The 13,783-nt window shown below is 38.5% G+C and overlaps 1 protein-coding gene across 1 annotated transcript in view; it reads right to left on the bottom strand.

Moving 5' to 3' along the window:
• Positions 1-745: 745 nt before the first annotated feature.
• PKP2 (plakophilin 2) overlaps positions 746-13,783 on the bottom strand; it is an 83,429-nt gene continuing 70,391 nt past the window's right edge. The window contains exons 7-13 of the mRNA XM_042469766.1: positions 11,599-11,716; positions 10,333-10,494; positions 9,390-9,563; positions 7,706-7,859; positions 5,996-6,185; positions 4,451-4,526; positions 746-3,944 (exon numbers count right to left, since the gene is read on the bottom strand). Coding sequence (XP_042325700.1) covers positions 3,876-3,944; positions 4,451-4,526; positions 5,996-6,185; positions 7,706-7,859; positions 9,390-9,563; positions 10,333-10,494; positions 11,599-11,716 — 943 coding nt within the window. The 3' untranslated portion in view covers positions 746-3,875. The remainder of the gene's footprint in view (positions 3,945-4,450; positions 4,527-5,995; positions 6,186-7,705; positions 7,860-9,389; positions 9,564-10,332; positions 10,495-11,598; positions 11,717-13,783) is intronic.

A 13,783-nucleotide genomic window follows, 5' to 3' on the forward strand; every position in this document is an offset into this window, starting at 1 on the left:
TGAAGCCAAAGTATGATGATCTGAACCAAATCAGTATGTGATCTTTAACTTACTGGTATATGACTTTGCAAAAAAGAGAATTCAAGAATGAGGTAACACAACTGTGCTCACCTACCATGCCTTGTATTTCTGGTAAACAAGCAAAGCTAATTTGAACTTTTAACATTCTGTGCAGTATGAGACCCTAGAATCACACTGCTGAAAGTTGGTAGTACTGGGTAAAGTGTTTTGCAAGGATGTTTATTTACAATTACTGATGAGTTTCCCATTGAACAGCCCCTCCTAATCTTCCATGGACTACTGTCATTTGGATTTGTGCTCTTCCACTTATGATGGTACTCTTGCTTTGCTTCTGTCTATCTGATAAGGCAATGGGCATGGAAGGAATGTATCATCTGACTACAATTAAACAGGAATGCAAAACTGAAGGTCATAAAAACTTTTTAAAAATGCATGCTGGTTTTATAAGAATCTGGGCTTTTAAATCCAAAAATGACCTGAATATTTGCTCCATCACCTCCCCCCCCCCCCACAATTCACTTTGAAGTTTTTATGTTGTAATGTATGACTGAATGAACTCATCCTGCAAGGAGTAAGAAAGGGGTTAAAGTCTAATTCACCAACAGGAAATATAAAAGTCCATTCAAAAGCACTAAAAGAAATCACACTGGAATAGTGTCCGCACTTCATCAAGGCTGAGTAACAATTGAATTGATAATAACATTGAATTGGTAAAAGAACTGGGTGTGGCACAACATTTTTATTGTGTTTTTTTTTAATTCAGCACTCCAAAATACAACAAAAACAGGTACAATATTGAAAAATGTTTTTTCATCACAGCCCTGTGTTATCAGTGGTGTATTGGATTTCCTATCAGATGGTGACTCCATTGTGGGGAGTCTTTAAAGAGAACTATCCAAAGTGCTGAACCCTATCCTCAAAATAGCTCTAAGACTTGAATCTCAAGATCTTTGTGGAGGCTCCTCTCTCAGGCTGCATCTGCACTGCAGAAATAATGCTGTTTGACACCATTTTAACTGCCCTGTCTCACTGCTATGGAATTCTGGGATTTGTAGTTTTGCGAGCTATTTAGCCTTTTCTTCAGAGAGCTTGGGTAACCACAAGCAACTACAAATCCCAGGATTCCACAGCACTGAGCCATGGCAGTTGAAGTGTTGCCAAATTGAATTTTTTCAGCAGTGCAGATGAAGCCTTAGTCCCGCCTCCTTTTCAGGAAAGTTTGGTGGGAACAAGGAGAAACTTTGCTCCCTCCTTGTTCTCCTTCCTCCAAGAAATGAAAACTTTTCATGGCCAACAGGCTTTTGGGAGATGACCGCAATGCTTGGCCGTTTTGTTGGTTTTCATATTGTCCTTTAAGGAATGTTTGAATTGTTTTAATTCTATGCATTTTTAATTGCATTTTAAAATAACTTCTACAAACTTTTTCTTTCAAATTTGTACTGGTTTTGAAGTTCTGTAAACCACTTTGAGCCCCAATTTATGGGAAAAGGGGGAATGTAAATTAATAAAATAACAACAACCTTAAATAGTTCCTTCAAAAATTCAGATGTAAACATGGAGTGGAACCACCAGTAGCCACTGAGAATGATATTTTGAGCTTTATCCAGGTGTCTGGGGAGAGATACAAGAGTTTAAAAAAAACAAAAACGCACACAATCTCTTCATGTCGGAGACCTTTATAAAAATGTGGGGCACTTCTTTTCCCCTTTTTGTGTCCTTTCTATAATAGAGCACATGTAAAAGAAAATGCTGGTGTACTGGCTGGCAATATCCCTATAGTTATTTCTTGTTTATGGAGTATAATAAAACTTTAAGAACTGTTTTTATGAGGCCATATCCACACCACACATTTTAAAAAGTACATACATCAAACCTGCTGCAAAACAGTAATGCATGAATTAGACAACTATGTTTTCCAGAATAACATGCACCATGCATGTATGTCTTTATCAGGGAGGAAAAGTGAAGTTTGGTTGCAGACTCCATGTAGTTTGGGACCCTGTCTCCACAAGCTTGGATATGCTGTCATCTTAACTGAAGAAAGGTCCATTTTTTAGTGTGTGAAAACATGAAAGAGAATTCAAAGACTATTTTAAAAGCACTGATAGATTTAAAGGGGGCTACTAACATCTTGAAAAGCTTTGACACACCCTCCTTGGCCCTTCCAGGCAAAATGCTCACCATTATAACAATAAACAGAATTTCACAGTAAGACAGAGAAGATCATACCCTTTGGTGACACTCCTAGTTCCTCCTAGAAAGAATACATTGTTGGGATGGGTGTGAGGAAGGCAAAATAAGCATTTCCTTTGCTGGTACTTCTAAAAACTGCAAGCAGAGACAACCAAATTGCAGGGGGGAGATTGACCATCCCATTCCTCACCATCCACACAAAGCAAGGAAGATTTATGAAGATGTCAGAACTAAAAATGCTGAACTTGATATCCAACTGAAAGTTCTTAAAAGAACTAAAATAGGAAATGGATATTTTTACAGAAACAAAAACATGCAACATGTCTCTAAGATTAGCCTCTTTATCAAAGCAGAGAATGGTTGATGTAACACCAGCTTTTAAAAAGAATCCAGGAATTTACATGTAATGTCAGTTTGAGGTGAAGTGACAGAAAACATTATTAAAGATAAAATTATCAAGCATATGGAAGCATAGGCCTTAATGAAGAAAATCAACATGGCTTCTGGAAAGGTTAAATCCTGTTTTACTAATCTTCAGGAGCTGTTTGCGTGTAAATAAACATGTGGAGAAGGGCTGATTTCAAGCATGGTCTTAAATTCTTCACATAGTCTTAACTCATAGTTTCATTCCACGTCAGATTTGGCACAGCAAATTTGCACTGATCTTTGATTTTCACCTGATCCATGTCTTATTCTCTCTGATCACCTCAGGGTAAATAGTGTGGACTGTAATCTTATGTAAGCACATATGGAGCTAAACTTCATGGCCTCAATAGGGCTTACTTCTAAGTAGACATGCATATGACTGTGCTGTTAGTAAATGTCACAGAAGCACCCTGCATACGAAGTCAAAGAAAACCTGAAAGAAAGCAGGGACCTTTTCAAGTCTAAAGGATGTTGAATAATGGATTCTGGTCACAAGACTACAAAGATGGCTGCAATGAACAACTACTATGCCCAGGATAAGGAAGCTAGTAAATTTTGCTTTGGCTGTATCCTCAGCTCTGAAATAAACCTTTGTGATCTCACAGTATCTAAAAAATACAGAAACATAATCCTAATTTTGTAGGCATTTTAAAAATAGTTCTTTCAACACATTATTTCAATTCCATATTGTTAGAAAAAGTAGGTTTCAGCAAACAGGCACACCTGAAGCAAAGAAGGCGAAGAACTCTACTGAAAAATTAGAATTTAGGAAAATTTTAACAATTGAACAGCATTCTATGAGAATCTGCTTGCACTTTCTAAAGATCTACACAGGGAATTTTGTATGAAGCACTGATTACTCGTCAGATTAGCAAGATGGGGAGAAAAGGATGTTCCAGAATCCCATTTTCTTTGGTTATTAATTTTTCATAGTACAAAACAAGGAAATTGATGTAGCCAAAACTGGACCAATATAATTGCTGTCAGTGTGTCAGACTAAGATGATTTAGTAGGCTGCAACTTGAGTTGGCTTGAGATTTGCAAGTCCTGTATTGAGTTCAAAAGCTGTAAGAAACAGTGGTGTAAGGCAGAGAAGATGTCATCCTTTGAAAATATAAAACTGGTCTTCCATGTAGGATGCTGTGCAGTTCTTGCTGGTGAATTAGTGCCAAGAATAGAACTTCACTGGTTCTGTATAATTTGATCAGTCTCTTAAGGCCCTTGTAGCTTGCTTTTCAGTCTTTTAGAGAATTATATGCTCTTAATGTCCGGTTGTTGATGAAATCAGTCTTCTTAAAATTAGCCTTTCATATAAAATAATAAAAAATAACAAGATATTAGATTATAAGTAAGAACAGTTCTGAATTCTGTGTCCTGAAAACCGAGCATATATTATGACTCAAATTTGCATTTAACTGACAAAGACTGGAAGATCAATTGTTAGAAATGGAGACATACATTGGATACAGCCAATGCAAAAGCTGGATATATATAAAATATCTGTCCATATTATTTAATTATATTAATTATATATCCATGGTGAATTGAGGATATGGGTGTCTAAAGGAAATACAGATACATCAGTGCTTCTTAAGCTATTCAATGTGGATTACTGGCAGTATTTCCCCACCACGACTACCACCAAAGTGCCTGGGACTGGCACCATATTTGTGCCCATCTGTTTCTTTCTTTCCTGGATACTTAACTGTGGGCTGGCAGCCAATAACTTATGGAACCATGCTGGTACACAGACCAACGCATTAAGGTTATCTATACAACAAAGTATCTCCTCGCTATTCTGTTTGCTTACCTTTTTGTAGGCACTGTGGAGATCAACATGAGACCACAGAGAATACAACAGGACTGAAGCAGCTCTACCAGCTTTGCTGAAAAGAACAGAAACAACAATTATCAGATGATCCATTATTTATAAAGCTTCCCCAAAGGTTTGGTACTTCAACAATAACAAAGTTAAAAAGAACAAACTCTGCCCACAGGCTTACAATCTAATAGGAGAAGCCATTAGGAAAGGAATACACAGAGACAGACGAAGTTCAAACCATGGAAGAAATTATGTATTTTCAGACTCCTTTCTAAATATTTTCTTATCAGGTTGGGATAAAATCCTACTCAAAATTCATTTTTCAATGCAGAAATAACTCATAAGTAGACCTACAACAAAGCTCTTCTTGTATACTGTTGCTAATGCAATATTAAGCAAAGACCCAAGTTTTCAGTTTCTAGTCATATACAGAGACTTGGAATATACAGTTTTCCTTCTCTCATCAAACAGGACAAACTATCTCAAGAAATATGTTGATCCATCATTGGGAGACATTTTGACTTCAGTAATATCCATTGACTGGAACAAGAAAGTCTCCCAATGATGGATCAACACATTTCTTGAGACAGTTTGTCCTGTTTGCTGAGAGAAGGAGCAGAATTAGGGAAGCAGATTTAAGTGCCCTTCTCAAATGACACATATAGATTTATTTTGAGACATTTTATTATTGTGCAGTACATTGGGATTTGGTTGTAGTTAGTGAAAGCATGGAACCAGAAGCAGAGATTTTGAGAGGAAGAAGAGCAAGGAACAGGTTAGAGAGGGGGGCATGAAATGTAAGCATTTCCCAGAGATTTTACTGAGCAGAGATGAGGAGAACAAAAGCAGAACAAGTGAAGAAATTTAAATCAGGTGTGGAATTGATGTCAGCTTGGGTGATGTGAACTCCCAAGCAACCTGTATAGTTCCCATCATTTGTTTGCCTTTCTTAACATCAGAAATTATCTTCTAGGCATTTCTGGTTTTGTCAGGAGGACTTAGAAATAGCACTTAAACCCTCTGAGTTTGCCCATCCCTGATTTAAAAGCAAGCAGTTGTCAGTCACACCAGATGTGATAAAGAAATGCAAACCAAGGGAGAGAGTGGCATAAAGGAAAAGCACTAACACAACATGAAACATATATATAGAGGATGCTTTTGCAGTGGAAGGAGATGAAAAAGAAAATTTAGGACCATATAAACACTGGAAATGGTTTATTATACACAGTGAAAACTAGGACTTTGATCCTAGGAGTGAACTAGGAGAGATAGTAACTGGGCTTTGTAACTGTACATAGCAGCACAAATGAATTTGTCTAATTCCTGTATATTATGGTTATCGAAAGGCCTTCCTTTTACTTATAAAACTGCTCAGTAAATGGAACTGCATAAGCAAATGGAACAAGCTGTCATCCAGAAACACAATAATTTTCTATTTTCATCCTTGGGACAACTGAAAAACAGATTGGTAAAAGATAAATTGGTAAAAGGTTTATTTTTCACATTTTAAGAGCATACATGAAAATGGCTCACCTCTCACTTGTGCTGATATTCATAATCTTTGAGATACCATCAGAGTTCAAGAGGAGTTTGGCGTTCTGGGAGTTGTTCTGAGTCAGGTTGTATAAAGCGTAACAGGTAGAAGCAGTGGTCTCATTGGCCACATCAGTTGTTGGAACTGAATCCGGTAGTATGGCAACCAAATCAGGCAAGACTTCTCTGGCTAGAAGATGAGGGTGACATGTCCTTATTTTAGTTCTCAAGGATATGGCTATCTAATTGATTAAACTATACCCATTAAATGATATTCAACATTTATGGTGCGGTACAGACCGCCCAAAAAAGGTGGCTTGCCGGTGCCTGTTTTTCCGCTGGAGGGAAGCCTCAGCTGCCAAACAGCGAGGCTTCCTGTCGGCAGAAAAAGAACCCACAAAAAGCGGGTTCTTTTGAAGCTGTGGCGGTCGCATAACAAGTGCGCCACTGGCACACTTGTTATGTAAGTGCTGCAAGGCGCCATGCAGACACCGCATGGCACTTATGTAACAATGGTGGCACCCATGTAAACAGGGCGCTGCCATTGTTATGCCCTCGTCACATGCGAGGGTTGTGAGGCGTGTGGACGCTCCGCTCCTCAGGCAACCCTCGCATGTGACGAGGGCGCCTGAAAGGCCGGTATGTACTGGGCCTAAATATCTTTTTAAAATCCCCCCCCAACCTTTTCCATAAAAGGAAATTTTATGAGTTATGGTGCTATTTGGATGGATTGAAATTCCCATCCTTTGAAGAAAAGAATTCTCTGCTATAGCCCAATGTAGAAATTTAATGAATTTATCGCACCTTTTAGCTTAAAACTAATTTCCACTTGATAACTATTTGAAAAATAACAAAAAAATGTTTGAGGCCACATTCTTTAGTACTGAAAGAACAAATGTTTGGTATTTACTTCTCAGAGGATCAGAGTGTTAGGATGACACTCTGTGTATATGTGTGTGTTTATCAGTTTGCTGCTGCATGGGTATACCACTGAACAGAGTCAATAACTCCCTGTCCTATACTTACTGGTTCACTGCTTACTGTGAAGTTCTGCAGAGCTTCAGGGATTACTAGCATTTGGAGGCTTATACAACATGCAACTTGGAAACTGAGAGAAGAAGAGAATGCCCTACAAAACCTTGCATACAGATAACTGTTGTGCAATGTAGGTGTGTGTGTGTCTGTATACACACAGCACACTCACACTTCATATATATGGCAGATATTTGTACACTGACCTAGATTCATCTGCTAGTTCCATCTACAACAGATTGATTGTATCAATAATATTTTGCTAAGTGTTGAGTTATCATTCCCTGTTTGATTCAATGTGTATACAGCATTTAGGAATACTGACTACATTTAGGACATTTTGTGTCGATTACATGGACTAGGTCTATGCATGTTAGATCTATGCACAAATAAATCCATGAACAAAAGTTAAAACCAGCACATCAGATAGGGCCAAGGGAGACACAGAGAATCAAACACCATAAAAGTACATTTGTATAATATCACACAAAAACATAGAGTGGGGGGCAGGGAAAGTACAACTGACACACTCAGCTGTGAGTCTTTATTGATATAAAGCATTACTGTTGCTTTTATAGCTGAATAGCATTTATCTAACTCAAAATTGTTGATATATTGCAATGCACTTAACATTCATGAAACATTCAGATAATGTTGGTTTAACTGTCATTTATTTACCTATTTCATTCTGCAGAGAAGGGTTACGAGACAAGTTCCTGAGAAGAGAGACTGCAGTTTTTCGGACACTTGCACTGCTCACATGTAGCATGTTTCGAATACTTGGGAGGCCGTTGGCCTTCTTGACAATGATATAGGCTACCCCAAATGGCATCTGTCAGAAAAAGTATGCAGCTTTCAGCCTTGGTAAATTCAACAGCAGATGCAAAGCATCCTTTTAATTTCAAGTGGTAGATGCTGCTACTGATTATCAACCACTGATCAAAGCATGACTACACAAAAAATATAAATTATCTTAAAAGTCATTTCTTCTCTCCTGGACTCATGTAGTTCTATGACATGGGATAGGGATTTTCAGCTCCTGTATCATTTACATTTTTAGGTCTCAGACCAATGTCAGTGTGCTGTTTGACCCTAGGCACTTTAACTAATACAGTACCTGGTGCTGTATCAGGGATAGGATTTGCACACACTGTCATCACAATGACCAGACTTTAGGCTTGCAGGTCTGACTTTTTTTCTTTTCTTTTCTTTTTTTACTACAAATGTGAGCTCCAGATAAAAGGTAGAATAAAAGAATAAACTCTTGGAATTAAAGAACAAGGATACCTCTAAGCACATGCTAAATCCAGGCATTTGTTTCCATTAGCGCAGTGGCTTGCAACCTTTGGTCCTCCAGATGTTTTGTACATTAACTTCCAGAAGTCCTCACCACTAACTTTGCTGATTTGGACTTCTTGGGGCTTAAGTCCAGAACAACTGGGCAACCAAAGGTTGAGAACCACTACGCTAATAGAAGCTGAGCTCACAGCTCAGAAAAATCCAAATACAATCCTTGTTCCCTCTTTCATCTCACCATGTTTTCTGTTGTCATCTGTTGTTATCTGAAAAATTGAAAAGAAATTGAAGAAGGAAATGGGTGCTGTAGTGGAGTCAGGGCTTTTATGGTCAAAGCACCAGGATATTTTCATTAGTGGGGTTGATGAAGTCATTTGCCACTGACCCACTCCCCCAGGCTTCTCTGTCCCAGTAGCATGAGAGAGGAGTGAATTTTCTCAGCAAAAATACATTGAGTATACTTTGGAATGAAGGGGTAACAATAATTATAATAATAAATTTATATTACACCTCCTAGTGAGGGAATCAAGGTGGCTTACAGCAGTTAAAACATAATTAAAAATCCATGCTGTTAAGAACAATAAGTGAAAGTCCAGCACATTATACAGCTTCGTTCCCCTGAAAAATTCATTCTCAAAGGCCTCCTGGAACAAAATGGTCTTCACCTGTCTATGGAAGGATAGTAAGAAGGGTGCTAGTCTAACTGGGAGAAGCTACCAAGAAGGCCCTTTCTCATGTTCCCACATGTATCTGTGAAGATGGAAGGAAGGAAAGAGAAAAGGGTTTGCCCAGATGTCAAAACCATTCACATGTGAGATCAAATAACCTGGACATGAGCTGTGTGGGGCTTTATAGGTCATCACCAGCAGTTTGAATTATGAGACCTGCTCTTGAGGGAACTGAAATTGGTAAAAATTTAAATGAGGGGACAATAATTGCAGCTTGCATTTTTAGACTCTCTTTGGATATCCAAATTATTGTGGGAACTACTATGGTAATCCCCTGAACTTCAAATATTACCAGTATATCACTGAAGAAAGGCAATAACCCCGTCTTCCATACTTACTGGTCCACTGCCTGCTGTGAGATTCTGCAGAGCTCCTAGTGATGCTTCCCGAGTGTAGCTCCTAGTGCTTTTGGCTATTAAGGACAGGTATATTCTTATTAGGATGGAATGCCAGAGTGTTTCAATGCCACTGGGGACACTCTTTTCCTCAGGAAGTGGCAGGTCCTGTTGCTTCTAAACACACAGATAGATTCAAGAAAGATGGCAATTTAAGAAAAAGAGTCTTGCCTCTTTGAAACAGACTGAAATGGTCCAGTTGGTCTGTCACGTAACAGTGGCCTACTGCGCTTAGAAGAACAACCCTGGAACTGATGTCTGTCAGTCTTTGGAATGATGCCTGTCAGTAAAGCCTAACGTCCTGATAACCCCAGTTGTAGGCATGATTAGACCATTTTTTTTTATTAAAGCCCCAAGAATCTTTCAGCCAGCAGAGCTACTTAGTCCCAAAATGTACCCACCAAACCTTTCCTTGTAGTTATTATATGCCTTCAAGTAATTTTTGACTTCAGGCGACTTAAGGTGAGTGAACCCATTACTGGGTTTTCTTGGCAAGATTTGCTCAAAGGGGGGTTGCATTTGCTTTCATTTTGAGGCTTAGTGAGTGTGACTTGCTCAAGGCTCCCAGTGGGTTTCCATGGTTGAATGGGGATTTGAACCCTGCTCTCTAGAGTCAGTAGGGGAGGGGATTAAGTCTATCAGAAATTGCCTCTTCTGTTCCTTGCAGTTGGGATGGAGGGATAGCCTTTCATCTGCTTCTGGGCCTATTTAAACAATAAAGACTGCATAAGGATAATTACTATCTCTGTAATGCCTTGCTTATATAGAAAAAAACTTTACTTGGCCCTCACTTCATGCCTGTCTGCTCCCTAATTCTGAGGGCTGACTGTAAAGCCACTACTACTAGTACTACTGAGTTACTGCTCCTCCCTGCACCAACCATTACCTGCTTTGCTTTCCTGCTCTTGGTTCCAAAGCATCCAATGCTGTTGTTATTGGAAGGAACATCTCTTCTTTGCATATAGATATGCTGGGTATAACTACTAGGAAGCTCAGATTCTAATTGATAGGAGAGATTATGAAGAATGCACACACAGTTCTCTGTGGCCTGAAAGAAGGAAGAAATGAGCATTATTCTGTCTGTGTAAACAATGGGAAGAGACAAGTAAAGACCTGTAATGCATAATAGTTTCAGGCATTTGTATGCTTGGCCTTTTTGAGGGTGCTTCATAGAGTGTGGCTTGTTGCACGACTGACATGATTTTCTCCAGTGGTGGCTGAGATGAAAAGTGCCCCCAAATACTTTGTGTCTTATGTAGAATTCTGGATTCTTGAACAAGGTTGTTGTTGTGGGCCTTCAAGCTGTGTCTGATTCATGGCAACCCTAAGGCAAACCTATCAGGAGGTCTTGGCAGTAGGGAGCACTGAAATGAATGGTGTTTTACAGAATTTTATTTTTCCAAAATCTCTTATCATTATTTTGAAAATGAATCAAATGCATAATTTCAGATGCATCAAATCCACCAGACTGGCCATTTAAGATTAGACTTCAAAACACTGGCTGATATACTGTTCAGCAGTTAAATTCTAAATGTAAACAACAACAACAACAACAACAACAACAACAAAATGTGGGCCCTTGGTATCCACTGGGGTTTGCTTCCAGGACCCAAAATCTATGGATGATCATTGTAACTGCTGATGATTCATGTTTATGAATACTAACAAAAGAAAATGAGGTAGTCAATTTCATTACTAGTTTTGTACCTTTTGGGCTAATAACATAGTTAATATCACATTAATACCAATTTATATGCACTTAAGTCATTTATATATAAACAATAAATAAATGCATTTTATAATGATTAAAGTACAATATGAACCAAATTCCTACATATTTTAATATATGTCAGTGTAGTTATACTGGATTCCACAGCTAACTGCATAATGGGTGTCAACAGGGCCTGAACTCACTCAGTGCACAATAGATGATGAATTCCCCATCCACCAAGTTAAATGTAAGAGAAAGAGATGTTGGTGTGCTTGCAAAACCGTTGGCTGTATGAGGTTTAGTGACTATACAAACTCTGAGAAAATGCAACTGCTTGCTCAACTTATTTTTATGCTAGTGTAGCACACCAATGCATTCCAGCTTAAATAACAATGTCACCCATCTCTAGACATAGAAAACTCATTCATTTGAACAAGATACCTTATCATCTGGCTGATGATCTGCTGTGGTTCCTTGGATGTAATACACCAATGATTCAATCAATCCATCACATTCTCTCATCTTTTTCCTCCCCTCAGGGCCAGCAGAGCTCATGTTTCTGTTAAAAATGAATTGGAATTGATTATATAAATATGATGTGTCAGTTTTGTAGAAACTTTTTCATGTGAATCAGAGTCTGTAGTCCAAAACACACTGCAGAAATAACCCAGTATGAGATTGCTTTAAGTACCCTGGCTCAATGCTAGAGAATTCTGGGAGCTGCAGTTTCTGTGAGACATTTAGCCTTCTCTGTCAGAGCTCTGGTGCCACAAGAAACTACAATTCCTAGGGCAGTTAAAGTGGTCTCAAAGTGGATTGTTTCTGCAATGTGTGTTGGACTTATATTTCCTGGCTGCTTTTCTCTCTGGTTGAATAGAGGAAAAAAGAAATTACTGAACACAGGGATCCAAAAGGATCATTGTCTGATGCCCAGATCAAAATTCAGTCACTCTGCTGTAAAAGTTTCTAGACAATGTTGTTACATGACTTTAAGTAGTTTCTGATTTATGGCAATCCTAAGACATACCTATCATAGGGTTTTCTTGGCAATATTTGTTCAGAAGGAGTTCACCTTTGCCTTTCTCTGATGCTGAGAGAATTTGATTTGCCCAAGGTCACCTAGTAGGTTTCCCTGGATGAGCAGGGATTCAAACCCTGATCTCCAGAGAAGTAGTCCAACACTTAAACCACGATACCATGCAAGCTCTCTTTCTAGGCAATATTGGTGGGAAATTATAAAAGCAACATTTAGCCAGTCAATTATTTAGATTATTCAATGCATGGTACAATCCTAAACATCATTACTTTGACATAAGACTCCTGATTTCAATGTAACTTACCTGCAACTCTTCTATAGGTGACAGTGGAATCCTTAAAACACTTGCATGTGAGAAGACTATGTCAAGCAGGAAGTTGTGGGAGACAAAATTAAATAACCTATCCTAAGAAACTAGATCCTGTCTGATCTTGAAAGCTAAATTAGTATTTCCAAGATCAGACTGCCAACAAATTCTAGGTGCTGTGGGCTACATTTCAGAGGAAGGAATTGGCGAACCCACCTCCCAATAGTTCTTGTCTAAGAAAACGCAATGGGGTTGCCGTAAGTCAACAGGTGATTTGAAAGCATATATACAGATATGTGCTACCCTAAATTTAGACCAAGGTCTTGCATACTTAGTTCAGGGTAAGTAGAGAGGAGATGTTTAACTTCATATATGGCTTAAATCCTATTGTCAGCCTCAAACTAGAGTAGACCAACTGAATAAACTGCTAAATAGTAAGGTAACATAGAGGTAAGTTCCACTGACTCAATTGCTCTAATATAATTTAGAACCAAATATTTAACTTATGTATTTACTGATAGGTAGTAGGACTCTTGTCCTCACTCAAGGAAGCCACATTCTTGAATCTGCAGCACCTGAGCAGAGTGTCTCTTGGGGACCGTCCTTGGAGGTCTCTAATAACATGGTCTTTTGGAGTCTGTCTCTCAAAGCACAGAACGACAAGTGGTTTTTCTAGGTTTTATGGAGGAGTTCTTCCCATTTAGCCCTACTTAAAAACTGGAAAAGTTGCTTCTTTAGACTACAGTCCCAAAAATCCCTAATGGCCATGCTGGTTGGGGATTCTGAGAATTAAAGTCCAAAGGCATAATATTTCTAAGCTCTGGTGCTACTTGAATCTGGGACTTCTTGCCTGAAAAGCATACACTCTGTCACTAATCTATGGTCCTTCACAATGTTTTATTAAAATATGTATAACAACCAGATTTTTTAAAAAAAAACATGGAAGAGGCCAAATATTATTCATGCAGATAATTCATTTTATATGTGGGGTGGGCATTTCTTACTTGCAGGACCCCCCCCCCTTTTGTGTTTGTTTTAGGGTGTGGCAAGGGATACAGAACATGGCTTAAAAACTTAACACCACATTGTTATGTAAACTGCACATGATACTTGTTTGGATAAAATAAACATTTAAATGGTCCATTAAAATGTTATGTGAAATTAGGAAGTAGCTCTAGGAACATAAACTTTTAAAAACTTGCCTTTCCCCCTTTGGTTTCATTTTCATGTGGCTTTGCAGCCAAGAGTGTAAAAACAATAACAGGAGCAAATTTGAAGCAGGC

Source organism: Sceloporus undulatus, chromosome 5 (assembly GCF_019175285.1).
Source record: "Sceloporus undulatus isolate JIND9_A2432 ecotype Alabama chromosome 5, SceUnd_v1.1, whole genome shotgun sequence".
NCBI lineage: Eukaryota > Metazoa > Chordata > Lepidosauria > Squamata > Phrynosomatidae > Sceloporus > Sceloporus undulatus.